The sequence below is a fragment of the Pygocentrus nattereri genome, chromosome 11, assembly GCF_015220715.1.
Source record: "Pygocentrus nattereri isolate fPygNat1 chromosome 11, fPygNat1.pri, whole genome shotgun sequence".
In the NCBI taxonomy this organism is placed as follows: domain Eukaryota; kingdom Metazoa; phylum Chordata; class Actinopteri; order Characiformes; family Serrasalmidae; genus Pygocentrus; species Pygocentrus nattereri.
In genome coordinates this window covers 26,797,101-26,822,521 of record NC_051221.1, presented here as the reverse complement: position 1 = coordinate 26,822,521, position 25,421 = coordinate 26,797,101, and the positions used below count along the sequence as shown (strand labels likewise).

The window sequence follows — 25,421 nt, the reverse complement described above, 5'->3', positions numbered from 1 at the left end:
CTCACTCTCTTATCTCTAAGGTCTCCCTTCTCATTTCTCAACTCTCCTTTCTTTCTTTTTACCCTGCCTTCACCCCTATTACTTACTTGTTGTGCTGTTTCTCACTTGTGAAAAAAGTAAGCATGTCTCTATCCACGTTTATTTCTGCCTGATAGTAATTATTTGTACCCCTCACCCCCAGGCACCAGGGTTTGGATTTGGAATTGCTATTTCAGGTGGGAGGGATAACCCGCACTTCCAGAGTGGAGAGACCTCCATTGTCATCTCTGATGTGCTGAAAGGAGGACCAGCGGAGGGCCTGCTGCAGTAAGACACTCTTCTCCATCACTTCCTCTTTTCTGGCATGCACATTTGTAAACATACATGGAAGGATTGCTGATCTCAGCTTTAGTCAGTGCTGCCTGTCGTTGAATTGAGCGTGACTGACACTTTTGCTGACTTTGTGCCTTGCCCTCACAGGGAGAATGACAGAGTTGTGATGGTCAACGCAGTCTCCATGGATAATGTGGAGCATGCATATGCAGTGCAGCAGCTTCGGAAAAGTGGAAAGAATGCAAAAATAGTAAGTTAGGTTTCTAGATCTTTCTGAGTGATTGTATGCTGCCTTCTGAATAGGTGTCTCAAGGGGGTATAATAAAAAATATTAATGTAAAGCTAACTTGAAAACAAAATATGAGTGGCTTTATTTCAGAGGTTTAGCATTGTTTTAATGGGGCAAGCCAAGGACAACTGACACAAAACAGTCATATGAACATAATGTGATTGAGTTAATATTATTTTGATCTCTCTCCCTCTCTCAGACCATCAGGCGAAAGAGGAAGGTCCAGATCCCCATGGGCCGTCATGGAGAGAGGGAAACCATGTCTGAGCATGATGAAGATGATGACAGCTATGAGGATGAGATCTATGAAGTGCGGAGTGGACGGAGCGGGCCTAGCGCATACAGTGGTGGAGGGGCCACGGGTCGGAGGAGTGGCAGAGGCGAGCGGCTAGGTGGGAGGAGGGAGCGGGATAGAGAGCGCAGCGGTTCCAGAGAAAGGAGTTTATCTCCACGCTCGGACCGCCACTCTGTGTCCTCCAACCTGCCTCCACGCCCAGCCAAGGTCACTCTTGTCAAGTCCCGCAAGAATGAAGGTTAGCTTCACCTTTTCAAACTGCCAGCGAGCTTCTCTTACCAGATAGTGCTGCAACTAAAGATCATTTCTTTGATCAGTTAACTACTATGTGATGGATCAGCAAATCTGATATGCCTTCTTCGGCTTCTCTCCTTTTGTCTCTGCTATATTCTTCTGCAGTCTGTCAGAATTTACTGTGGTTCTTGGTAACATTCGAGTATTAAAGTGGTTTTTGAGAACATAGAACACGTAGCTGCTGAGTAATAACGCTAACAATTTACTGTTCCTGTATGTAATTATATTTGTTTACAGTGATGATTTTTATTTATTAATTCATTATTCATATGGGAAAATGTAACTGTAGAGAACAAAAGAGGATTGCAAGCTGCTGTTATAAGCAAACAGGAAACTAATATACTAACATGGTGTTTGCGTGTTGCTGCTTTTCACTTTTACAAGCAGAATATGGCCTTCGCCTGGCCAGCCACATCTTTGTGAAGGATATCTCTCCCGAGAGCCTGGCCGCCAGGGACGGCAACATCCAGGAAGGAGATGTTGTACTGAAGGTGAGACAGCCAGGAATGAGCAGCTCACACAAAGAAATAATAATGAGCAGGGAAATGAAGAGAGAACTTAAAGGATGAAAAATAATGCTGAAAGGGGAGACAAGAATAGCCATGGGCTGGTCAGGAGAACATGAGATGTGATGTTTATTCGTTTTGCTGAGAGTAATGTAAGCAAGGAAACATTTTGATAGTGTCATAGATTAAATAAAGATTGATGGATTAAATAATATTAAATATATTTTAAATGGGTGAAACCATGTTCTAACCACCTGATAACTCCTCTTAGATAAATGGCACAGTGACAGAGAACCTGTCACTGATAGACGCTAAGAAGTTGATTGAAAGATCAAAGGGCAAACTGAAGATGGTGGTGCAGAGGGACGAGAGAGCCACATTGCTGAACATCCCTGACCTAGACGACAGCATCCCCTCAGCCAACGCTTCCGACAGAGATGGTTTGTATTGATGCTGTACAGCCTTGTTTAAAGGCTTGCATGATTAACGACGTGAATCACAGGACTTCATTAGTTATTTTTACTAAGCAACATGCATCAATTTCTACTGTGCTTGTTTTGTTGACAACTGTGTCTGATCTCATTAAAAGGTGAGTGACTTGTCACTCTGTAGATTCTGTCATACATATTTTGTCTGGGAAACTAAAGCTTTTCTTTTTCTTTCGTTTCAGATATTTCAGATATCCACTCAGTAGCATCTGATCACTCAAACCGATCCCATGACAAAAAGAGGAGCAGTCGCTCACGCTCCCCGGACCGCCGTTCAGAGCCCTCAGAACATTCCAGACATTCTCCCCCTCAAATAAGCAATGGCAGGTCTGTAAACACTGTTATTTTTCTTTCTATTAATTTTTCTGTCTCACTCTTGCTTGCTGGTTATATTTTTCTGTCTGTTGTCTGCAGCTTCTTCTCCCTTTTTCCATCACTTGCTAGTTCATAACTGGTCTCCTATTATGGGTGGGAATCTCTTGGCACCTCACGATTTGATTCGATTACAATGCAGAGGGCCGCGATGCGATTATAAAAAATTATTGATGCATCTTGATGCGTCTTTTTTCTATACAGGATCTTTTTTTTTTTCTGTCACTGTGACGACTTGGTACTTTTAAAGCAAAGCATATCTATAATTAATTTACTTCCAATATCTTTTATTAATAAATCAAATGGAAGTGAACTGGAAGACTCTCATTCACTGCTTTTATTTGGAGCACATGAGATGCTGCTGCCACTCGTCTGTGATAAAATGTGCAGTTACGGTGAAATAAGATCCTGTGATAATGGATGTCCATACAGCACGTTACAGCCGTCCTGTTTTCTTTAGTGATTTTATAACTTCGGTTTTGGTCTCATTGTAGAGAGTCAGGGTCACTGTGTCAGTAAAATATCAACATCAAATGCAACATAACATGAAAGCCCTGTTTCTCAACGAGACTGCAGGTCACTTAGCAACACAGTCTCTCCTGGCTCATAGGCGCAAAAAGGCAGAGAAAGATTTAGCTAAGATAAACATTTGGAGGCTTATTCACACTTATAAGCATCTTACTTGGTTTATTGGGATGTTAAATCTGCAACGAGAGACTGTCAAACACTAAAGTTGTGAATCTGAAGTCACTTCTCTTTCAAATTTTCCCGTTCCACCTTAAATGGTGCCACGTTTACAACCCCAATTCCAATGAAGTTGGGATGTTGTGTAAAACAAATAAAAACAGATTACGATGATTTGCAAATCCTTTTCAACCTATATTCAAGTGAATACTCTACAAAGACAAGATATTTAATGTTAAACGGATAAACTTTATTGTTTTTTGCAAATATTCACTCATTTTGAATTTGATTCCTGCAACACGTTCCTAAGAAGTTGGGACAGGGGCAACAAAAGACTGGGAAAGTTGAGGTATGCTCAAAAAAACTCCTGGTTGGAACATTCTACAGGTGAACAAGTTAATTGGAAACAGGGGAGTCTCATGATAAAGGGAGCATCCCAAGCAAGGATGGGACGAGGTTCACCACTTTGTGAACAACTGCGTGAGCAAATAGTCCTACAGTTTAAGAACAACGTTTCTCAATGTGAAATTGCAAGGAATATAGAGAACATCATCTACAGTCCATAATATCATCAAAAGATTCAGAGAATCTGGAAAAATCTCTGCAAGCAAGCGGCAAGGCAGAAAATGTACATTGAATGCCCGTGACCTTCGATCCCTCAGGTGGCACTGCATTAAAAACAGACATTATTCTGTAACGGACATTACCACATGGGCTCAGGAACACTTCAGAAAACCATTGTCAGTGAACACAGTTCGTTGCTGCATCTACAAGTGCAAGTTAAAACTCTGCCATGCAAAGCGAAAGCCATATATCAACAACACCCAGAAACACTGCCGGCTTCTCTGGGCCCGAGCTCATCTGAGATGGACTGATGCAAAGTGAAAAAGCGTCCTGTGGTCTGAAGAGTCCACATTTCAAATTGTTTTTGGAAATCATGGACATCGTGTTCTCTGGGCCAAAGAGGAAAAGGACTGTCCGGATTGTTATCAGCGCAAAGTTCAAAAGCCAGCATCTCTGATGGTGTGGGGGTGTGTTAGTGCCCATGGCATGAGTAACTTGCACATCTGTGAATGCACCATTAATGCTGAAAGGTCAATACAGGTTTTAGAGCAACATATGCCACCATCCAAACAACGTCTTTTTCAGGGACGTCCCTGTTTATTTCAGCAAGACAATGCCAAGCCGCATTCTGCACGTGTTACAACAGCGTGGCTTTGTAGTGAAAGAGTGCAGGTACTAGACTGACCTGCCTGCAGTCCAGACCAGTTTCTCACTGAAAATGTGTGGTGCATTATGAAGCGCAAAATACGACAATGGAGACCCTGGACTATTGAGCAACTGAAGTTGTATGTCAAGCAAGAATGGGAAAGAATTCTACCTACAAAGCTTCAACAATTAGTGTCCTCAGTTTCCAAATGCTTACAGAGTGTTGTTAAAAGGAAAGGTGATGTAACACAGTGGTAAACATGCCCCTGTCCCAACTTCTTTGAAACATGTTACAGGCATCAAATTCATAATGAGTGGATTTTTGCAAAAAACAATAAAGTTTATCTGTTTGAACATTAAATATCTTGTCTTTGTAGTATATTCAATTGAATATAGGTTGAAAAGGATTTGCAGATCATCATATTCTGTTTTTATTTATGTTTTACACAATGTCCCAACTTCATTGGAATTGGGTTGTACATTTGGCGCCTCAGTCAGAATTTAAGGAGGAACGGAAAAATTCGAACAAGAAGCTGGAGAATAAGAAGCGACTTCACCCTCATAAAACAGCCGAACGATGAGAGACTTTTTACAATAAGCTGCTCTACTTCTGAGGAAAAGTTTTCTGGCGGAGATGGGAGGAAAGCGCATATAGCTGAACTAAAGCTTAAAGCAGAGCAAAGAGTCTGTGTTTTTGCTTATATTTTTTAGCCTATACTAGGACATCACCACATACTGAGACATACTGGGCATAAAATGTTGTGGCTCCCAAGGTGGTTTGATTTTTGTTGAAAGGACAAAATGTCTCTCTGGAACATTTTGAGTTGTGACTCCTGACCTAAAATGGCTTTCATGCAGAGGGAGCCGGTCAGTTTTCTCGCTCATTCAGTTGTTTTCGTTATGTGCCGCCACAGACTGTCTGGGCGTGGCACTAATCCACTTCCAAGTTCAGCTTTTTATGTTCCGTCGACATTACGTTATAAATTTAAATTTTGAAAATCAATTTTTGACATTTGTAAATTGATTCAGAATTGTTCACGTCCGCATCGCAGTGCATCTAAGAATCAATTGTATTTCCCCGCACCCCTATCTTCTATATTAGTAGATTTCCAAGGAAAACTTCACCTTCAGCTCTTTTAGTTCTCTCTAAAGAACAGTACCAGGCTAACTTTTCTTGTAAACTGGTAGAAGCCTAAATATATGAAGTGAGACATGACCAAAGCAGAGAAGGGGAGTATGAAGGAAATGGCTTCATTTTTTTTTTTATTAATTTTTTTTTTTTTCTTCAATCTGCACCTCATTTGGTAGTGGAATCATTTTAATTTCAACTTTTTTTCCCTCCAGTTTACATTTTCCTTTTACATAAGTAATCTAGAATGATGATAGACTTTTAATTAATGTTGCATACTTTGTACCAGAGGTACAAGGTATTTGATGCCCAGATTTTAACCAGTGTGTCAGTGAATGATTTAAAATTTGCACATTCCAATGGACATAAAACATGATTTAACTCTAACATGACCAACTAATGCAACTAACATGCATTTCAGCATTGTATGGAGGAGTGAAATGTCCTTGAAAGTTCTTTTGTGGTAATGTGCACTTTTTTGTACAACCAAACTAGCCCAACACTCTCCCTTGTGAGGTGAGCTGTTGCTTTTTGGCAGTCTGGAGCTTTGTGGGCTAAACAAGCAGACTTTCCAACCATAACTAATTCTCTGTAAACCAGGGCTGTCTGCTCTTTAGATGAATTAACCGATGTTGTAACCGATGTACATATTGAAAGGATGGAGTAAATTTTTGACAGCGAACGTCAGGTGATAAAGGCTGTGAATTTGATTTCTCCAAGTGTGTTTTTTAAAAAGTAGTTTGATTTTACATTAAGGCTTGTCATGTAGGGCAGATCTGGGAAGAAATAAGATGTTTCTTTTTTTTCCACATGCTCTTACATGGTTGCTTTTAAAGGCTGGTTCTAGCCTGTCAGCCTGTTAACAAAGGGCGAAGTGTTTATTTAAAGTGCTCTGGCAGTCTCTGCCCGTCTTCATTCTGCCCCTCTCTCTTCAGTCAAATGCCAGGTTGGACATTTAGCCAGTTTAGCTGCTTGCATTCCCTGAAGAAATGTCCATGTACATTAACTACACTACCCTCTTGGTGGAAATACTCAATTATACAGTTACAAGCCAAATAGTCATCTTAATAAATGCTAGAGAAAATTTCGTAGTTTTTCTCCAAAACCTCACCACTTCATTATGGCACAGTACTACAGTTCAATATGATTGGCAGCCTTCCACTTACTCTTTTCATTTTGTATGTATTTTATCACTCTTAGGAGTGTACATAATTGAAGGTTTTATTACATGGAGGTATAGTAGTGTATTTTAGTACACGCTTACTCTCAATGTCACCACACAGCCCTTTTTTTATTGAGCCACACTATAATCCTGGAAAGGATATTCACTAATGTCATTAATAAAACAGGACCACATGTGGAGCCTGCACTGAGAGAGAGGGTGGAGGAAGGGAGAAAAGGATGAAGGTGTGTTAGTAGTCTGTAAGGACGCTTGCCCAACCCCCCTTTCTCCTTGTCACTCTGACATTAAAGGTCACCGATTGGACACTCTCTGGATCGCTGTGGCCGTGTGCTGATTTTTTTGTTTTGTTTTGGGGTTTTTTTGGGTTTTTTTTCCCAAGGCCATTTTGCATTTAACAATCAAGACCAGAGCACACACTGCACCTGGAGTCTGTCTCTCTCATGCTCTCTCTATTGCTCTCCTTCCATCACTTCAGATCAGAAGGGCTGGTCTAAATATAGCCCAACAAAGGAGCAGCAAAACACAGCTGTGACCTTCAAGACTACTGAACTGCCCTAGACATCCTCTCTCTCTCTCTCTCTCTCTCTCTCTCTCTCTCTCTCTCTCTCTCTCTCTCTTTCTCTCTTTCTCTCTTTCTCTCTTTCTCTCTTTCTCTCTCTCTCTTTCTCTCTCTTTCTCTCTTTCTCTCTCTCTCTCTCTTTCTCTCTCTCTCTCTCTTTCTCTCTCTCTCACTCTCTCTCTCTCTCTTTCTCTCTCTCTCTCTCTTTCTCTCTCTCTCTCTCTTTCTCTCTCTCTCTCTCTTTCTCTCTCTCTCTCTCTCTCTCTCTCTCTCATTGTAAACAGTGCTTTATTGGTTGTGTGCTTGGGTTTGATAGTGGGGGGTTGGGGGGGGCCATGTGTTTTTATGCCTTGAACACCAGAAGACCTACATTAATCATCAAATATGTTACTTGGTAGATTAGTGGAATGTTTTTGTGCTTTATATTGGATCTTAAAACATCAGTACATGGCCTATGCTTGTTACAGTAGATGCTAATTATAGATGATGACCTTGATCTAATGAGACAATACACTGTCTAAATAGCACACAGTGTTTTCAGTGCAATGGAGTTTGACTCCAAAACTCGTCCTTGTGTTTACAGCCACAGGAGTCGTGATGAAGAGCGCATCTCAAAGCCACTCCCTGTGCCTGCTAAGATGGTGGAGGACACACCTAAAGCACTGGAGCAGGCTGGGACCAGAGAGGAGAAACAGCTCCCCCCTCTGCCAGGTCAGAGTTCAGGAGAATGCCCTATCTCACCTGTCTGGGTAGACATACTCAGTAGTATGCTTACTGTAGTTGGTGCATTTACGTGTCATAATTAATTGTCACATGTTCAGGTTTGCTCAGTAGATTTGTTGTGAAGCACTTGAAAACAGATAAAGAACTAGTGGAAGTGCATCACTTTGTTTTGGGGGTTGAGATGAGACTGGGGAGTGTGTGTGCACAATTGTAGTGATGAGGCAACATGAGCTGATCAGTTTTGACACTGTCTTCCTGCCTGCAGCATCCTACTGTGTGTCTGGCTGACCTCCCTTAGCAGGGGACCCACTTCTGTATAAGAGTGTCTGACTGTGACTGTTTGTCTTTGTATTTTGTGATGTGATTTTAACACCATTTACTGTGTCCTTGTCTCCACAGAGCCAAAGCCTGTGTATGCCCAGCCTGGTCAGCCTGATGTGGACTTGCCTGTTAGTCCTGCGGACGCTCCTGTGCCCAGCGTAGCACATGATGACAGCATTCTTCGGTAAATTTTTCCTTTTTCATAAGTGCGTGCGTGCATGCGTGCGTGTGTTTATATTTATATTTATATTTATATATATATATATATATATATATATATATATATATATGTTATGATATATTATATACAAATGTTGTGCACATGTTGTCTTGCGTTTTATTGGTTACTATTTTATTTACTGGTGATTGTGGACAAATGCTCTTACAGAGTGCAATATCACCTGTACTGTTGTTTGGGAATAAACAGTCTTAAATTCTGAATATTTCCAGGCCCAGTATGAAGCTGGTGAAGTTTAAGAAGGGTGAAAGTGTGGGCCTGCGGTTGGCTGGGGGCAATGATGTGGGCATATTTGTGGCTGGCGTGCTGGAGGACAGTCCTGCTGCTAAAGAGGGCCTGGAGGAGGGAGACCAGATACTCAGGGTGAGTATCAAATCAGTCTCAAATAAGCAAAAAAATATTGGCAGCAAAAAACAGTCTCTCTAACAGATACGAGGTTGTGTTTCCTGAGATCAGCGGCCACAATAGTGACATACAAAAATGGGCAGTGTTTTCAGCATAAATGATGCTGAATGTAATTCAGGTTGTCTTTGAATCTTGTTAGCATCCATTTATGGAAAGCACTGAAGGAAGTCATGTTATTGCTTTCTTTAGTGTCGAAGAAGTAAGTCTTGCTTCTTCCTATCATAACATATCTGAAGGGTGTTTTAGCTCTGATGAATGCTATGAGTGTAGTGCTTAAAGGCCTCAGGAGGAGGGAGGTTTGGTCTTCTAGTTTTATATTCCTTTTTTTATGGGCTCTGTGTTGGCAGGTCTAGTTTTGTGGGTGTTTGATTCTCAAACTGTTTCTTCTCTGCTCTTAAAACTCTGTTTCAGAATGCCTGTAGTTTCATGATTGTTTCCCTGGTGTTTTTTTTTTTTTTTTTTTTTTTTATCGCCCAGCTGTCAAAAGATGCCCCAACCTCTACCTCCTACATCCTCGCCCACTCTCTATTCAGAACACACACACTCTTTCTAGGTGTTTTTGAATGTTCTGTGCCTAAAGTATGGCAAAGCAGTCATTGGTATTAATGTGTTTAAAAGACCCTCTTTTATGTTTCTTTCTCAGGTAAATAATGTTGACTTTGCAAATATCATCCGAGAGGAGGCTGTGCTCTTTCTTCTGGATCTCCCCAAAGGGGAGGAGGTCACCATTCTGGCCCAAAAAAAGAAAGATGGTGAGGATACAGGCCAGTTGTTTAGCATTTGTCAACATTTCATCTTTTGGCATTAATATGTACTTTGGTAACTATAATTTAAATTCTTGAATCAAAAGATTGAAAGCAAGTACTAGAAAAAAGAGCGAGTGGTCTTCTTATGATATCTACATCAATACTCAGGTACTCCTTGTTTGCTCTCATGCTGTTTTCTAGTGTACCGTCGGATTGTGGAATCAGATGTAGGTGATTCATTTTACATCAGGACTCATTTTGAATATGAGAAGGAGTCTCCATATGGTCTGAGCTTTAATAAGGGTGAGGTGTTCAGAGTGGTGGATACACTGTACAATGGCAAGCTGGGCTCCTGGCTTGCAATTCGCATTGGTAAAAACCACCAGGAGGTGGAGAGAGGCATCATCCCCAACAAGAACAGGTATTAGTTATTGGTATTATTATGTTATTGTTTTTGAGCACTTGTGTTCTGTGTATTCCAAAAAGTTATTTTGGCCAAAACTTTGATTTGAGCAACAGATATGCTGTCCTTTCATCTCCAGAGCGGAGCAGCTGTCTAGTGTGCAGTACACACTTCCTAAGACAGCAGGAGGTGACAGGGCAGACTTCTGGAGGTTTCGTGGTCTGCGCAGCTCCAAGAGGAACCTAAGGAAAAGCAGAGAGGATCTCTCCGCCCAACCTGTCCAGACCAAGTTTCCTGCCTATGAGAGAGTGGTACTCCGAGAAGGTAAGAACTTGGTCTATCAGTAATTTATGATTTAATATTATTTAATATTATCACAGTATCTGTTTCTTTTTCTAATTTTGATTGTGTATTTCGTACTGATTTCTTATTCATACTTATGCATTGTTAATTTGATTTGACAGTTTACAGAAACATACTCTGTTCCATGGCCTGCTGTTTGGTTCAGCTTTTACTAATTTCTGCTCATTTATATGACCATTTAACCAAGCCTTAAGGAATGTCAGTGCATTGTTTTTACACTGACTTAATGTGCCCTGTTACTCTTGCTTGGTTAGCTGGTTTCCTGAGACCTGTGGTAATATTTGGTCCCATTGCTGATGTTGCACGAGAGAAGCTTTCGAGGGAGGAGCCAGACCTATTTGAACTTGCAAGTGAGTAAGATTCATTCATATTTTATGTACTATATCAAATGTATGACACTTGCTGTTTACCACAGAAAGCTATGGGTTTACTCTATATAGTTCCATTCATTATTTAAGCCTGATTGAATTGAATATCACATGGACTATAATTTTAATGGTCATCAAACAAATTGCACTTTTAAACTTGTGTTCACATCAATCCTCAGAGAGTGAGCCCAGAGATGCTGGCACAGACCAGCGCAGTTCTGGAATCATCCGTCTCCATACCATTAAGCAGATCATTGACCGAGTGAGTATCTGGGCCACTTGATTGCATGTTTACAGTTTGATTCCTGACACCTAAATATCCTTCTGCTTAACTTTCCATCTGTTGACATTTATTTTTTTATTTTTTAGGATAAACATGCAGTGTTGGACATCACTCCTAATGCTGTGGACCGTTTGAACTATGCTCAGTGGTACCCCATTGTGGTATTCTTGAACCCTGACAGCAAACAGGGTGTGAAGAACATGAGAACCAGACTCTGCCCTGAGTCCAGAAAGAGCGCAAGGAAACTGTATGAGCGTGCTCTGAAACTGAGGAAGAACAACCACCACCTTTTCACCAGTATGTGCAGAGAGAGGAAGAGCAACAGAAGCGTTGTTAAACTGAATGATCATATATACTTGCTGTCTAAAATAAGACTTTAGCAAGAGACAACCACCATTCTTGGTTTTATTACATGTGTATTTTAGCTGTGATACATGACCTAGCATGGCTGTATTGACTGACTGTGTTTTTCTCTCTCTCAAATTAGCCACCATTAACTTGAACAACATGAATGATGGGTGGTATGGTGCTCTGAAAGAGACCATCCAGCAACAGCAGAACCAGCTGGTCTGGGTTTCTGAGGGAAAAGTAAGCACATTTAGATTCAGACAAATAAATTCTACAATAAATTACTCGCATCAGGGCGGAACTGTGGCGGTTTGCCCTGTAGTTTGTTTATCCATCGTCCCTCAAAACAAATGTTATAGCTTCAAACTGCTTTATTGAAGCTGTAGCGCTGGAATGCATTTAGATTTCGTTAACTTACTGAGTTAAATAAAATTAACTTATTAAATTACTTTATTTAGGTTTCTTAATGAATTTACATATGTCACCACAGCAAGCAGAGCCATTAGACAAAAACAGAAAAGACTATGACATGAATACACAAAAGGTGCTGAAGAGAGCATGCTGTCTTTCTTTAATGCTGTCTGAGCCGTTGTGCATTTCTATATTGTTTTCTAAATGACTAGTCGGTGATAACATCCCAAGGACTAGGTTCCAGGACCTAAAGTAAGCCTAATCTTGGTTTGGTTAAGAGTTGACAGTGATCATTAATGCTTTTTATTCTAGGCTTAGACTTAAACTGGGATTGACTATGATTAAAAGGGCCTGGGATTTAAATTTGCTTTAATTTTAATCAAATAGAAGGATATTTGGTAATTTAAAGGACCTAAATGTATTTCTAATTTTTAATTTTATAGAATCTGCTATTAGAAGAATAATGAGAGGTTGCAACATGGTTGTGTAAACATGAATTATGCCTCTTTGTAGTGCGGGATACAGCGGGAAAAAAAATAAACAAAAAGAAACTATGTATGAAAAAATATAATGGCCCTTTAATATATTCCATAAAACTGATTTTTTTTTTCATAGAAGTGTGTGTGTGTGTGTGTGTGTGTGTGTGTGTGTGTGTGTGTGTGTGTGTGTGTGTGTGTGTATGTCTGTGTGGGTGTGTTGATGTGTGTGTGTGTGTGTGTGTGTGTGTGTGTGGGTGTGTGTGTGGGTGTGTGTGTGTGTGCATTTTATTTGTTAGTGCTTTTAAGATACCCTCGTTGTAACCATGTGGCCATTAATGCTGAGAGTGGTCATTAGTAATACTGTAATACTTCTATGCATTTTCTTCACATTTATTTACCATTCCAGGCTGACGGAGCTCAGGAGGATGACCTGGACATCCATGATGACCGTCTCTCCTACCTCTCAGCACCAGGCAGCGAGTACAGCATGTACAGCACAGACAGCAGGCACACCTCTGACTATGAGGACACGGACACAGAAGGTGGTGCTTACACAGACCAGGAGCTAGATGAGACTCTAAATGATGAGGTGGGCTTACCCAGCGAGCCTGCAATCACCCGCTCTTCAGAGCCTGTACGAGAGGACCCACCTGTCATCCAGGATGCTCCTGGGTACCCTAGCTACCAGCACGCTGTGCCCCAGCCTGAACCCCTGAATCGCATTGACCCGGCTGGATTTAAGATGCCCGCCCCACAGCAGGTACGCTACATAATCTATAGCAGGTCTATTTTTGGTCTTTATAATGCATAATTATAAATGTTGAAGTAAATGTTCACTTTGTTACTTGTTTTAGCATAAAGTATATGTAGTACATTAATTCCCAATACCTGTTTATCAGTGCATTGTAAGTTCTAATGCTTGGTTTTCTTCTTTTTGACGACCATGTGTTGAGAAATGATATTAAGTTATGGGCTACATGCCAAATGTCATGTTGAAACTTTTCAATCCTGAATGTGATCTTGCAGTTTGGAGCTGCTACATGCTCAGTTCACATGAGTGTAAAACATAAAGGGCAGTGTGTGAGGGTCTGTGTGTGCAGGCGTGTGTGTGTGTGTGTGTGTATGTGTGTGCTTATAGGAGTGTGCTGTTGGTGGTGTGTGTCTGTAACCTTTCTGCCCCATACTCCACAGCAGGCTGAGGCTACTGTGGCCTTGCCTTCCTTTCCCTCTGCAGCGGCAGCAGCAGTGCCCACTGCTGTTGAGCCTGCCACACCACTAGCGGGTATGACCCCCGAGGAGCCACCTGGCACCCCTCAGGCTGACTCCCTTTACAGCCCCGCCCCAGAACCTGACCCCCAGCCCGACCCTGAACTCGCTCAGCCCCCAACACACGACCCCCACCAGTCGCTTCCGTCTGGCCCAGATCCAAAGGTACCACCACTGGCACCACCAGAAGCTGGACCCGGTCATGGCCCGGTTCGGCCTGGTTCGGCCCCGCTCGCTCACTCTCTTTAACCTGCCTGTCTCTCGCACATGCTTTTTATTTTTTTTTTCCTCCCACTCCGCTGTCTGCATGAGTGCTGTGCCCACCCACGCGTGTGCTGTGTGTGCCTCAGACACCTAGAGAGTGTGGGTGACCTGGTACACATGCACCACGATGGGCCTGTTTGAGGAAAAGGGTAGAGGGCCTGGTGCATCTGTGTCTAAATGATCCCAGAAGAGAGGCCTCTCACAATCAGTCTCTTCACTGTCTCCTCTACTATCTCTTCTTGCATGGCTCCTGATGGTTGAATTTTTTTTTTTCAGCTTGTCCTGTCTTTAGAAGTAGTATATAACAGTAGCAAGTAGTAGCATCCATTTTGCTACAGTAGAGTAGTTGCACTGGTAAGCACTGTAGATGTTGTAGCAGTAGAATGAGAAATTGCAAAAGGAAATTTACCTGATTTGCAAGAATGGACCTCTGTAGATGCATGTCAGCCTAACCTGCAGACAGTATTTGTAACAGTGTAAAAGGGATTCATGTAATTTATTCTGCATAATGTCTTCTTAGTTTCTTTTTCAAATGTACAATGAAGACTTTATGTAGTAACTGCTGTTACTTTATAATTACGTAATTTATAACAGGTGCTGGACCTTTTACAATTTTACTGTCTTCAGGCTACCTGTAAAAGGTTTGAAAAGGGGCCTTTTGGATATGAATAATATATTTCATAAAATATCAATTAAAATTGAGTATGCTTAAGATACTCGACAGTCAAGATGTGTAAGAAATGGATATTCAACCTATTTGTGTTTGTGTTCATGTCAATACTGAAAGGCTTCTTAACAAATTACAGAAGTATATAACTGATAAGATTGTCTGCTTGTTAATTGCATATTGACCACGTGATTTAAGCGTTTTATTTTTTGGCGTGTTATTTATCAAATACTTTTGACTGCCCATTCTGTTAACCTTGAAAGAATTTTAATTGTACTTTTTGTTTTACAAATCTTTTATCTTTTTCTTTTCAAACTTGGATTTATTTATTTTAGAGATTTGAAGTTATTTCCTTTAGTGGGGTGGTGAATCAAAGTAAAATTCTGCACTCTGTTCCAGGTCTCCCAGGCACTGACGTTGTTTGATGTTGTGTTCCCTACAGATGTATAAGAAGGATCTGTACAGCCTGGATGAGCCTGTGAGAGTGAACCACGGGATGAAGCCCCAGCAGCAACCGCAGCAGCAGCAGCAACAACAGTCTGTAGCTCCCCCAACTTCTCTGTCCTACAGCCACCAGCCTGTCTACCAGGACAAACAGCCATATCGCGAGTACGACCACCCGCCTTACGGCTATGATGGTGGCGGCTATGCTCAACCAAAGTCTCACAACTATGACCCACACCTGCACTACGACAACCGTGTGCCTCACTACGATGAACAGTGGCCCCACTATGACCAGCAGACCTCATCCCAGCCCCCAGCCCCTGGACCTGGCTTTCCTCAGGGCCACCAACCACCGCCGCCCCCTCCTCCTCCTCTGAGCTACGATCCTCGTTCCCCCTATGAGGACGGCCCCACACGGGACTATAGTCCCCCTCATCCCCGCTATGACGAAACTCCTTTGGGTTATGATAATCGGTTGCGACATGGCAAACCAGCACCTGTTCGCTATGATGAGCCCCCTCCTCCTCCTCCACCAGTCACATACGATGCTCGCCCTCCTTATGAACCAGAGTCCCACACTTTCCCCATCAATGCCCCCCGCTCCCCTGACCCCCCAAAGCAGTATTATGGAGATGCAGTGAGACAGTCATATAATCCAGGACCTCCAAACCGTGGCTACAAATCTGGGCAGCATGAAACTTTGAATTCAGAGCCTCCAGTTCCACCACCTAAGCCAGAAGTTCTGCTATCCCCAGGAGAGCCTGTCCATTCTGCAGCTTCTAAATCTCTGCCTCATGGTCACAGAGAAGATCCAGAGGAGGATCCTGCCATGAAGCCCCAGTCTGTTCTTAACAGAGTCAAGATGTTTGAGAACAAACGCTCTGTGTCCGTTGACAGAGCCAAAGAGGCTGGAGATCTGCCAGGGATCAGGGTATACTAATGTCTTACTTGCATGAATTACAATCCCTCTTTTAGCTGTTATAATTCAATGTGTACACTGTAGTACAGCTTTTTTAATGTGTGAAAATTTGATATTTGTGTAAAACTCTCATAATTTTAGTTGTGTCTAAACGGATATCATCTTGTGCCCTAGCCCACTGACCTCCCCAAACCTGTGAGTGCCCCTGGCCCTGTGCTTAAAGCCAACTCCCTCAGCAACCTAGAACAAGAAAAACCTGTATACAGGTAAGTAACACATCCCATTACACGTAAAAATCTAGATCTTGATGTGGTCCCATTTTTTTCAATAAATAAGAACAAATACAGTAAAATGGTTAAAATCTTAATATGGGAATCAGTAATTAACAATATTTATGGCATGAACTCTCCTCTGTTTTCCACTTGATTTAAGTTATATGTAACACAAGGAATCATGGAGCTCCCCCTAGTGGCTGTTGTCTGACCTTTCTCAGTTTGATTATTATTTTTCGTTATTGCATCCCTCTGGTTCCATCTCTCTCTCTCTTTCTCATGCTCTGTCCATAGGGCAGAGCCACAGAAGCCCCAGTCTAGATTAGGAGAGGAGGTGGTCCGCTCTAACCACTATGACCCTGATGAGGATGAGGAGTACTACAGGAAACAACTGTCATATTTTGATCGCCGCAGCTTCGACAACAAGGCCATGAATCAACCAGGAATCAACCGCTTTCATGATCTGGCTAAACCTTCACAGAATCAGTTAGGATACCCCTACAACAGGTAAAATATGCAGTCCTCTGTAGCATTATTCATGTACTGTAAAGTTTTGTAACATATATAAATATTTTGTATTTTAGGACAGAATCAGTTGAGAAAGTGAGCCCTGTGGATAAGAGATATGAGCCATTGCCCCCAATCAACTCTTCAGCTGCTCCTTATGGCCAGTCGGGACCTGCTGTTCCCCCCACGTCTCTACCCAAACTCGCCAACACTGAGGGTAAGAGAAAAAAACTTTAAGCATGCAATCTCAAACCGTGTAGCATTTGAATTGGTCACAGTGTAATATTACAAATATTTATACGGAGCATAATTTTCTATAGCCCAGGATCTGACTGAAACTGTAATTTGCATTTAAAGTTGCATCAAAATGATTTTATAAAATGTTTTTTTTTCTGATTATATTTCAGTCAACTCCCTACCCGATCCCCACAACTCTCCCAAAAGTAAACCAGATCTGTCTACTCTCCGTCCTCCTACCCGGGATGACACAGTCCAAGGCAACTACCTTCCACAGAAATCTCCAATTAATGGCACTGACATTCCTCCCAAGACTCTGGGTGCCCCCGCTCCCGCCAGCTATAACCGCTACGTCCCAAAGCCCTATACAAGCTCTGCAAGACCATTCGAGCGCAAGTTTGAGAGCCCCAAGTTCAACCACAACCTTCTCCCCAATGACTCACAGGCAAAGCCCACTATTGTGAACAACAACCCTAAAACTCACCTCTCACCTCAGCCTCTGGAGTCAGACAGTGGTGTAGACACATTTACTCGCACGATGGACAACAGGTCCAAATATCAGCACAACAATGTCAACGCTATCCCCAAGGCTATTCCTGTCAGGTAAAAGACAATATTTGTTATTTTATGTATTTGTTTATTTTTGGAGATTTGAGCTCATGTTGAAATGGACAAAATACACCAGCAGTGCCACATTTTTAAAAGGACATGAAATCTGTAAATATGAAATATATAATGACTTTTTAAAAATTAAACACTTAAGAAAGAATAGTATAAGTAGAAATAGTTGGTAAAAATAAATAAATAAAATCATTGTAATGGTGTAATTGGCTGACATCCCATTGTTGGTGATTGTGGTTTACAGGCTGTCTAAGTGGTCTAAATCTCTATACAATACATGCAGTTGTTCATTGTTTTAGATGTACTGTTGATACCAACCAAAACTACACTTAATGTAGTGCATCATGATAACAAAAAAAAGCATATGTAGTCATATATTCATATTCTCTGTCCTTTGTATAAATTGGAACCAGATGGACGAAACAAAGCTGTGTACCGCATTAACATCCTCATGCTTTCTTCAGTGAGTGACTGATGTTTTCATTACAGCCCCAGTGCACTGGATGATGATGATGATGATGAAGGACATACAGTAGTTGCCACAGCACGGGGCATCTTTAACTGTAATGGTGGGGTGCTGAGTTCAATAGAGACGGGGGTGAGCATAATCATCCCTCAAGGGGCGATTCCTGAAAGTGTAGAGCAGGAGATCTACTTTAAAGTGTGCAGGGACAACAGCATCCTGCCTCCACTGGACAAGGAGAAAGGTCTGTATTCTTTATTATGGAATGTATCACAAGTTCCATCTCACTGTTCTTTCTAGTGTGTCATTCTGAATGTTTCGTTAAATAATGAATGACAGAGCAGTAACATACTAAAAGGATCCTGATGCACTTTCGTAGGTTCTCTGAATAACTTCATCTTGCATTACACAGCCATGTTTTTAGCCATCATGTTTGGTGGGTATCGTTCAGGGCTGACCTCTTTAATCTGTCTCGCCGCAGGTGAAACTCTGCTCAGTCCCCTGGTCATGTGTGGACCTCATGGTCTGAAGTTCCTGAAGCCTGTGGAGCTGCGCCTACCACACTGTGCGTCTATGACTCCTGATGGTTGGTCTTTTGCTCTAAAATCCTCCGACTCCTCGTCGGGTACGCTGTCCTTTCTCTCTCTGGCCTTTTGGGTTTCTTTTGTTCTTGAACGTGATTGTTCTTTGTGGAAGTAGTAAAAATTAGTGTTGGTGGTTTTGGGGTTTCTTCCCATTTCTGTTTCTTGAAAATCTCTTCTCTTTCTTCTGCTCATGTTGATACTCTTGCTGCCGTAATTACCAGAATTTGTGCTTGTTAATTTCTTAATAGATGTTTCTTAATAGTAATTACTCCTTTTTTTCCCTTTTACAAATAAATTCACAGACTGAACTGAGGAAACACAGAACTTTTATGATATGTCTGAAAGGCCCTATTCGCACTTGGTATTAACATCAATACCAAGTGATCTGATCATAAGAGAACAACGAGATGTGTTGCTGTTCACACCTGGTATTTCCATGTCTCTCAAAGGTGTCTCCACTGATGAGATTGCATGACTGGAGGAAGTGAGGGTATCACCCCCACTTACGACCATAATATCTGCTCCTTTTGCTGTCAGACAAAAATGTACATTGAGTCAGTGTTGACATAAATAAAAGGGCTGTTATAAACGTTTTCTGGCCATGTGAACCGCTAACACAGCTTGTAAACAAATAGAGGCAAAAAATTAAGCTATGCAGCTGGTTTTGTCTGTGTTGTGATGACACAGCTGATTAGATTCAGATTCCTTTATTGATCCCAGGGGGAAATTGCAGTTGTTACAGTTGCAGCCATTTATGTAAAAATAAACACTTTACTAATAATTTAAGACAATATAGAGAATTTACAGTATGTACACCAGATTTAAGTACTTAAGAATATAGTAAGGTGGCGGTGATTTTGATAGTAATATGAAACATCAGGTATAAAGCAGTTACAATTATTAAATTATTTAAATTAAGTTAGTGTCCCTCTGAGTTATTGCACACACAATTGTTGTTATTGCACATATGAACAGTTTGGTATTGAGTTTTGTGAATCACCCCGAGGGAGGAGTTATAGAGTTTGATGGCCACAGGTAAGAATGACTTCCTGTGGCGCTCTGTGGTGCATTTTGGTACGATGAGTCTTGAGCTGAATGAGCTCCTGTGTCTCATCACCGTGTCGTAGAGTGGGTGGGAGCCATTGTTCATAATGGCCCGCAGTTTAGACAGCATCCTCCTCTCCGACACTGCCGTCAGCGAGTCCAGCTCCACACCCACAACATCACCGGCCTTGCGGATCAATTTGTTGAGTCTGTTGGCATCTGCCACCCTCAGCCTGCTTCCCCAGCATGCGACAGCATAGAGGATAGCACTCGCCACCACAGACTCATAGAAGATCCTGAGCATAGTCCGGCAGATGTTGAAGGACCTCAGGCGCCTCAGAAAATAGAGACGACTTTGGCCCTTCCTGTAGAGGGCGTCAGTGTTCTTAGCCCAGTCCAGTTTATTGTCAATATACACACCCAGATTGTAATCTGTAATCACCCACAGTGTCCACACTGACCCCGCTGATGGACACAGGGGTCACCGATGCCTTGTCCCTCCTCAGGTCCACCACCAGTTCCTTTGTCTTTGTCACATTGAGCTGCAGGTGGTTCCGCTCGCACCATGCGACAAAGTCCTTCACCGTTGCCCTGTACTCATCCTCTTCACCCTTGCTAATACATCCAACTATTGCAGAGTCATCAGAAAACTTCTGAAGGTGGCAAGTCTCTGTGCAGTAGCTGAAGTCCGTGGTGTAGAGGGTGAAGAGGAAGGGAGAGAGGAGAGTACCTTGTGGGACTCCAGTGTTGCTGACTACTCTGTCCGACACACAGTGCTGCAGGCGTACATACTGTGGTCTGCCAGTCAGATAGTCAACAATCCAGGACACAAGGGGGGCATCTACCTGCATCACTGTGAGCTTATCGCCCAGAAGAGCGGGCCAGACGGTGTTCAATGCGCTAATAGGCAAACTGGAGGGGATCTAGAAAAGGCTGGACTATGGGTCGGAGCTGATCCAAGACGAGCCTCTCCATGGTGTTCATGACATGAGACGTCAGTGCCACTGGCGTCCTTGGCGTCACTGGGTCGTGGCATCTTTGGGACAGGAACAATGCAAGATGTCTTCCACATCATGGGGACCCTCTGGAGACTCAGGCTCAAGTTGAAGACACGTTGAAGTACTCCACAAAGTTGGGTAGCACAGGCTTTAAGCACCCTGGGTGGAACCCCATCAGGGCCTGCAGCCTTGTTTGTGTGGAGTCTCTTCAGTTGTCTTCTCACCTGGTCAGCAGTGAGACACACTGTAGAGGAGGTGGGTGGGGGAGGGATGGAGGTGTGAGAAGGGCTGTCACACGAGGGGGGCAGGCTATCCAGAGGGGGGGGGGATGAGTGGTATGGTCTGCTGAGGACTGGCAGCAGAGGAGTCAGGCTGGGGGGGGGGGGACAGAGCCTGCCGTGTCAAATCTAATCTGTTAAAGAACAGATTTAGCTTGTTGGCCCTGTCCACACTGACCTCTACTTCTCTGTTGTTGTTAGACCTGAAGCTGGTGATGGTCCTCATCCCATTCCAGACCTCCCTCATGTTGTTCTGCTGGTGTTTCCACTCCAGCTTCCTCCTGTACTTGTTCTTTGCCTCCTTGATAGCTGTCCTCAGTTCCCTCTGGATCGTTCTCACCTCCACCCCATCTCCAGCTCTGAAGGCCCTCTTCTTCTTGTTGAGGAGAGCCTTAATGTCCTTTGTTACCCACGGCTTGTTGTTTGGGTAACATTTAACAGTCTTGTTTGGGACAGTGGAGTCCACACAGAAGTTAATGTAGTCTGTGATGCACTCTGTGAGCCCGTCAATGTCCTTTCCGTGCGGCTCACAGAGTGCAGACCAATCAGTAGCCTCGAAGCAATCCTGCAGTGCCTCGTAAGTCTCCACAGACCATCTCGCTATCCGCTTGGTCACAGGCTGACTCTTCACCAGCGGCACATAACAGGAGCTGAGGTGAATCAAGTTGTGGTCTGACCTACCCAGAGGGGGAAGGGGGGAGCAGCTGTATGCGTCCTTAACATTAGCATACAGCAGGTCCAGTGTTCTTTCCTCTCTGGTGGTTGTGGTGGTTGGCTAGTGTAGTGGTTAACACCTTTGCCTTCTACGCTGTAGACTGGGGTTCAATCAGGGCAAGCACCCTACACTATACCAATAAGGGTCCTTGGGCAAGACTCCTAACACCACCTTGGCCTACCTGTGTAAAATGATCAAATTGTAAGTCACTCTGGATAAGAGCATCAGCCAAATGCCATAAATGGTGGGACAGTCCACATACTGCGTGAAGTGTGGTAGTGCCTTGGCCATAGTGACATGGTTAAAGTCACCTGATATGGCGATAAAGGCACTCGGGTGTTGCGTCTGGAGACGTGCTGTTGTTGAATAAATGACGTCACTTGCCGACGTCGGGTTGGCAGAGGGGGGAATGTAGACAGTCACGATGATGGCATGCGAATACTCGCGTGGTAAGTAATATGGCCTGAGTCCAACAGCTCAATGTCCGGGCAACAGGTACGTTCCTTGATGGTAATGTGACCAGGGTTACACCAGCGGTTATTAACTAGCACAGCGAGCCCACCTCCTTTGCGCTTACCGCTCCCGGTCGGCCCGAACGGTCTGGAAGCCATCGATGGAAACATGGTCATCCGGGATGTAGCCATGGTGTAGCCATGTCTCCGAAAAGCACGTTAGACTACACTCCCGGTAATGCTGTCAGTTCGTCCATCTTATTCGCCAGCGACCTCACGTTGCCCATGATGACGGAGGGGAGACGCGGCTTATATCCCTTCTTCTCCATAAGCCTCCGCTGTCTTTCCCTCGCTTTCCCCATGCGCTGGTTAATTCCCCCTCTGCAACCCCTCTGCGTCCGTCTCCAAAGCTCTTTGGGGATGTTCGTTGTCCTGGTCGCCATGCCGACCGCCTGCAGCGCGATCAGCTGGTCCCGGGTGTAAACAAAGCGGCCATGCTGCATCGCCACGGCGTACAAGGGGAGTGAGTGAAAGTAGCACTTTCATGGCGAAAAAAACAGACCAAAACTCTCTCTACTTGCATGTTTCGAGAGGGCACAGCTTCCCTAAATTGCCTCGTCAAATAAATAAACTATTACAAAGGTAAAGAAAAGTTACTAGCAAAAACGAAAGAACATGAACGGGAGCTACTGTAACAGGCAGCATGCACGTTCACACATGCGCACTTGTACCTGTAGATGCATCAAGATGCTTTAGCATTCACACTGTAGATGTTAAATGGTCATATGCATCTGACTTCCAAAGGTGCTTTGAGCGATTGGACCACAATGTGTCTCCAAGACACTTTGTACCTCGTTCACACCTGCACTTAATGCTGTCCACTTATGATCAGATGACCCAGAGCAAGTGTGAATGAGAATCTTGTCAAGAAAGTAAACACGTTCATTCACAACAACTCACTATTTATTAATCCCAAAAGGCAGCACTTGGACACAGCATGACCCTGAAAGCCCTGTAATATAGTCCTATGTTATAGCTTTGCATTATCTTCACTTACCTCTTGATTTTCCCGCAGGTGATCCCAAATGCTGGCAAAATAAATCTCTCCCAGGGGACCCCAATTACCTGGTTGGAGCTAACTGTGTGTCTGTGCTCATTGACCACTTCTGAAGAGGACGACAGCTGGTCTGTTACTGAATGTGAAAGCGTCTTTGGAGAACATGAGGAAGACTCCTCTCTTCTTCCCCTTCATCCCTGCTCTGCTCCTCCATGGGGATTTGCTTGACTCCATGAAGGAGTTATATATTTTTTTTCCTCTAGTTTTTGCAGATGGAGTCCATTGTGCCCAAGAATATTGGAGGACATGGAGAGCACCTCCTCCTGGTGCTGAATCCCTGCAACCCCCCTTCTTTTTTTTTTTTTTTCTTTTTGGTGCTTGAAGGCTTGCAAAAAATGACAGAATACATTAATTCTTTAAGTGAACTGTTAATAGAATGCATGACCAGTGCCACAGACAGACTGAAATAGTCCCATTTTGACGTTTGTAGCCTCTTCTCCAAATAATTAAAAAAGACATTTCAAGTGGAACAAGGAATAAATGACATCAAATAATTCAGTCTAAATATTGCAATTATGTATGCTCCCAAACAAAAAAGTTAATGTATGCAGAACTTTTTTGTTTGTGTGTGTGTGTGTGTGTGTGTGTGTGTGTGTGGGGGGGGGGGGTGTTTTTTTTTTTTTTTGTTTTTTGTTTTGTTTTTTTTTTTTGGTGTGTGGGTGCGTGTGTGCGTGCACGTGTGTGAAAATGTGTGGAACTGCAAAAGTCTGAGCCTACTCTTCTGGGACTTCAGAATGGAGGACAACTGAAGGAAGCGAAGGAAACACTTTTGGGACTTTTTCCACTCATTACTGATGGACTTCCTTCTCTGGCTTAAAATGGGCTCCATTTTTTTCAGACCTTTTCTAGCGATGTTTTACCATAGATGAACACACTGACATTGACTTTGGTTTTCCAAAACTCCTGCTGTCTAGAGATCTATGCATGTGCTATGACTCAGGTCCAGAAGCCTGCTACTAAGTTCAGAACACAAACGTTCCCATCTTTACACTGCGAGCAGTGATGCCTTATCTGCATATTAACTTTAATTTAACTAAGGACATGCAAACGTCAGATTTAAGTTTGAGTGACACTTTGAAGGATGTTCAGTTTCTCTCACCATCTTTAACCCATTCTGTCAGTGGACTTTAGCACACAAATAATCAAAGCTAATGAACAGGTATGCTTTATTTTACTGCTATGCATATGAAGTCAAAGGATATACAAAACACTAGGATATGTTTAAATTATGGCTGTATATACCGCTAGCCTATGGCCTTGGTTTGCTGTAAATTACCTTTTGTACATTTGTTATTTTGTATAAAAAAGTTAAGATGGAGGGGAAATTGCTTTAAAAAAGAAAAAGAAAAACCGATTACATTGGTTATGTTTATATTACAGTTATACCCCTGAGCCTTGGAACTAAACTTAGCAGTAATTAAAAATTTAAAACAATAATAATTAAAAAAGAATAACTTTTCTACCAACATATACACAAACTCTACTTAATGGCATTTTTAACAATAAGAAAACAAAACATTTTTATTCTTATTTACAAAATAGGAAAGTGCTCGGTTTAAATAATTTAATGACTCTGTACTTCAGAAGGGTCCACTGTGGTGAGTGGTCCCCTACTTTATTTGTGATACTGGATGCTGTATTGTGTGCCCTGAAATGTATTTTTGTACTAGTAAACAATTTATTAAGGCACATCAGAACTATTTTCTTTTGATATAACACAGCTTCAACCCAACATTAGTTTCTTTTCCTTGTGTGGCTGATTATTATTATTTTTTTCATTTTTTCTTTGCAGCACATTTCTAAGTATACCACTGTATTATTAAATAAATTCATTTTTAAAGTAATGTCAAGCTTACAGTGCACATGTGTTTGGCTTGTGCCTGTTGTGAAGGTTGCAAAGGTTGTTTAAAAGCTATTTCTGTCTTGCATATTGACCCAAATAGTGGTTCAAAAGGGCACTGGTTCCAGCACACACACACCTATAATCAGAGATTAGCTTTAAAGGTGAAAGATGGTCATAGACCCTGTTCCTCATCTGACCCCGTCCCTACAAACCAGTAGAGTCATTATCACAGTTGTGCTGATAAAACCAGGTTTATCATGATGAACCAATCTGTGGCAGCTGCTGATATCATAACCACACACAGTAATTTCTCACTTAAACT

At 42.6% G+C, this 25,421-nt stretch overlaps 1 protein-coding gene across 10 annotated transcripts in view; it reads left to right on the top strand.

Moving 5' to 3' along the window:
- Positions 1 to 23,751, top strand: part of tjp1b (tight junction protein 1b) — a 109,803-nt gene extending 86,052 nt beyond the window's left edge. For 4 of the 10 annotated variants that reach the window (XM_037543084.1, XM_037543081.1, XM_017687135.2 and 1 more), the window contains 26 exons: positions 182 to 306; positions 460 to 562; positions 801 to 1,134; positions 1,575 to 1,681; positions 1,968 to 2,136; positions 2,367 to 2,511; positions 7,904 to 8,031; positions 8,443 to 8,548; positions 8,815 to 8,965; positions 9,651 to 9,759; positions 9,955 to 10,174; positions 10,296 to 10,480; positions 10,774 to 10,869; positions 11,067 to 11,149; positions 11,257 to 11,467; positions 11,658 to 11,758; positions 12,815 to 13,168; positions 13,600 to 13,839; positions 15,048 to 15,980; positions 16,143 to 16,234; positions 16,535 to 16,747; positions 16,825 to 16,964; positions 17,155 to 17,587; positions 18,095 to 18,312; positions 18,550 to 18,693; positions 23,215 to 23,751. In XM_037543084.1, the coding sequence (XP_037398981.1) occupies positions 182 to 306; positions 460 to 562; positions 801 to 1,134; positions 1,575 to 1,681; positions 1,968 to 2,136; positions 2,367 to 2,511; positions 7,904 to 8,031; positions 8,443 to 8,548; positions 8,815 to 8,965; positions 9,651 to 9,759; positions 9,955 to 10,174; positions 10,296 to 10,480; positions 10,774 to 10,869; positions 11,067 to 11,149; positions 11,257 to 11,467; positions 11,658 to 11,758; positions 12,815 to 13,168; positions 13,600 to 13,839; positions 15,048 to 15,980; positions 16,143 to 16,234; positions 16,535 to 16,747; positions 16,825 to 16,964; positions 17,155 to 17,587; positions 18,095 to 18,312; positions 18,550 to 18,693; positions 23,215 to 23,309 (5,235 nt within the window). In that variant the 3' untranslated portion in view covers positions 23,310 to 23,751. The remainder of the gene's footprint in view (positions 1 to 181; positions 307 to 459; positions 563 to 800; positions 1,135 to 1,574; positions 1,682 to 1,967; positions 2,137 to 2,366; positions 2,512 to 7,903; positions 8,032 to 8,442; positions 8,549 to 8,814; positions 8,966 to 9,650; positions 9,760 to 9,954; positions 10,175 to 10,295; positions 10,481 to 10,773; positions 10,870 to 11,066; positions 11,150 to 11,256; positions 11,468 to 11,657; positions 11,759 to 12,814; positions 13,169 to 13,599; positions 13,840 to 15,047; positions 15,981 to 16,142; positions 16,235 to 16,534; positions 16,748 to 16,824; positions 16,965 to 17,154; positions 17,588 to 18,094; positions 18,313 to 18,549; positions 18,694 to 23,214) is intronic. The other 6 variants (XM_037543080.1, XM_037543088.1, XM_037543087.1 and 3 more) reach the window with 6 other exon arrangements.
- The last annotated feature ends 1,670 nt before the right edge of the window (positions 23,752 to 25,421 follow it).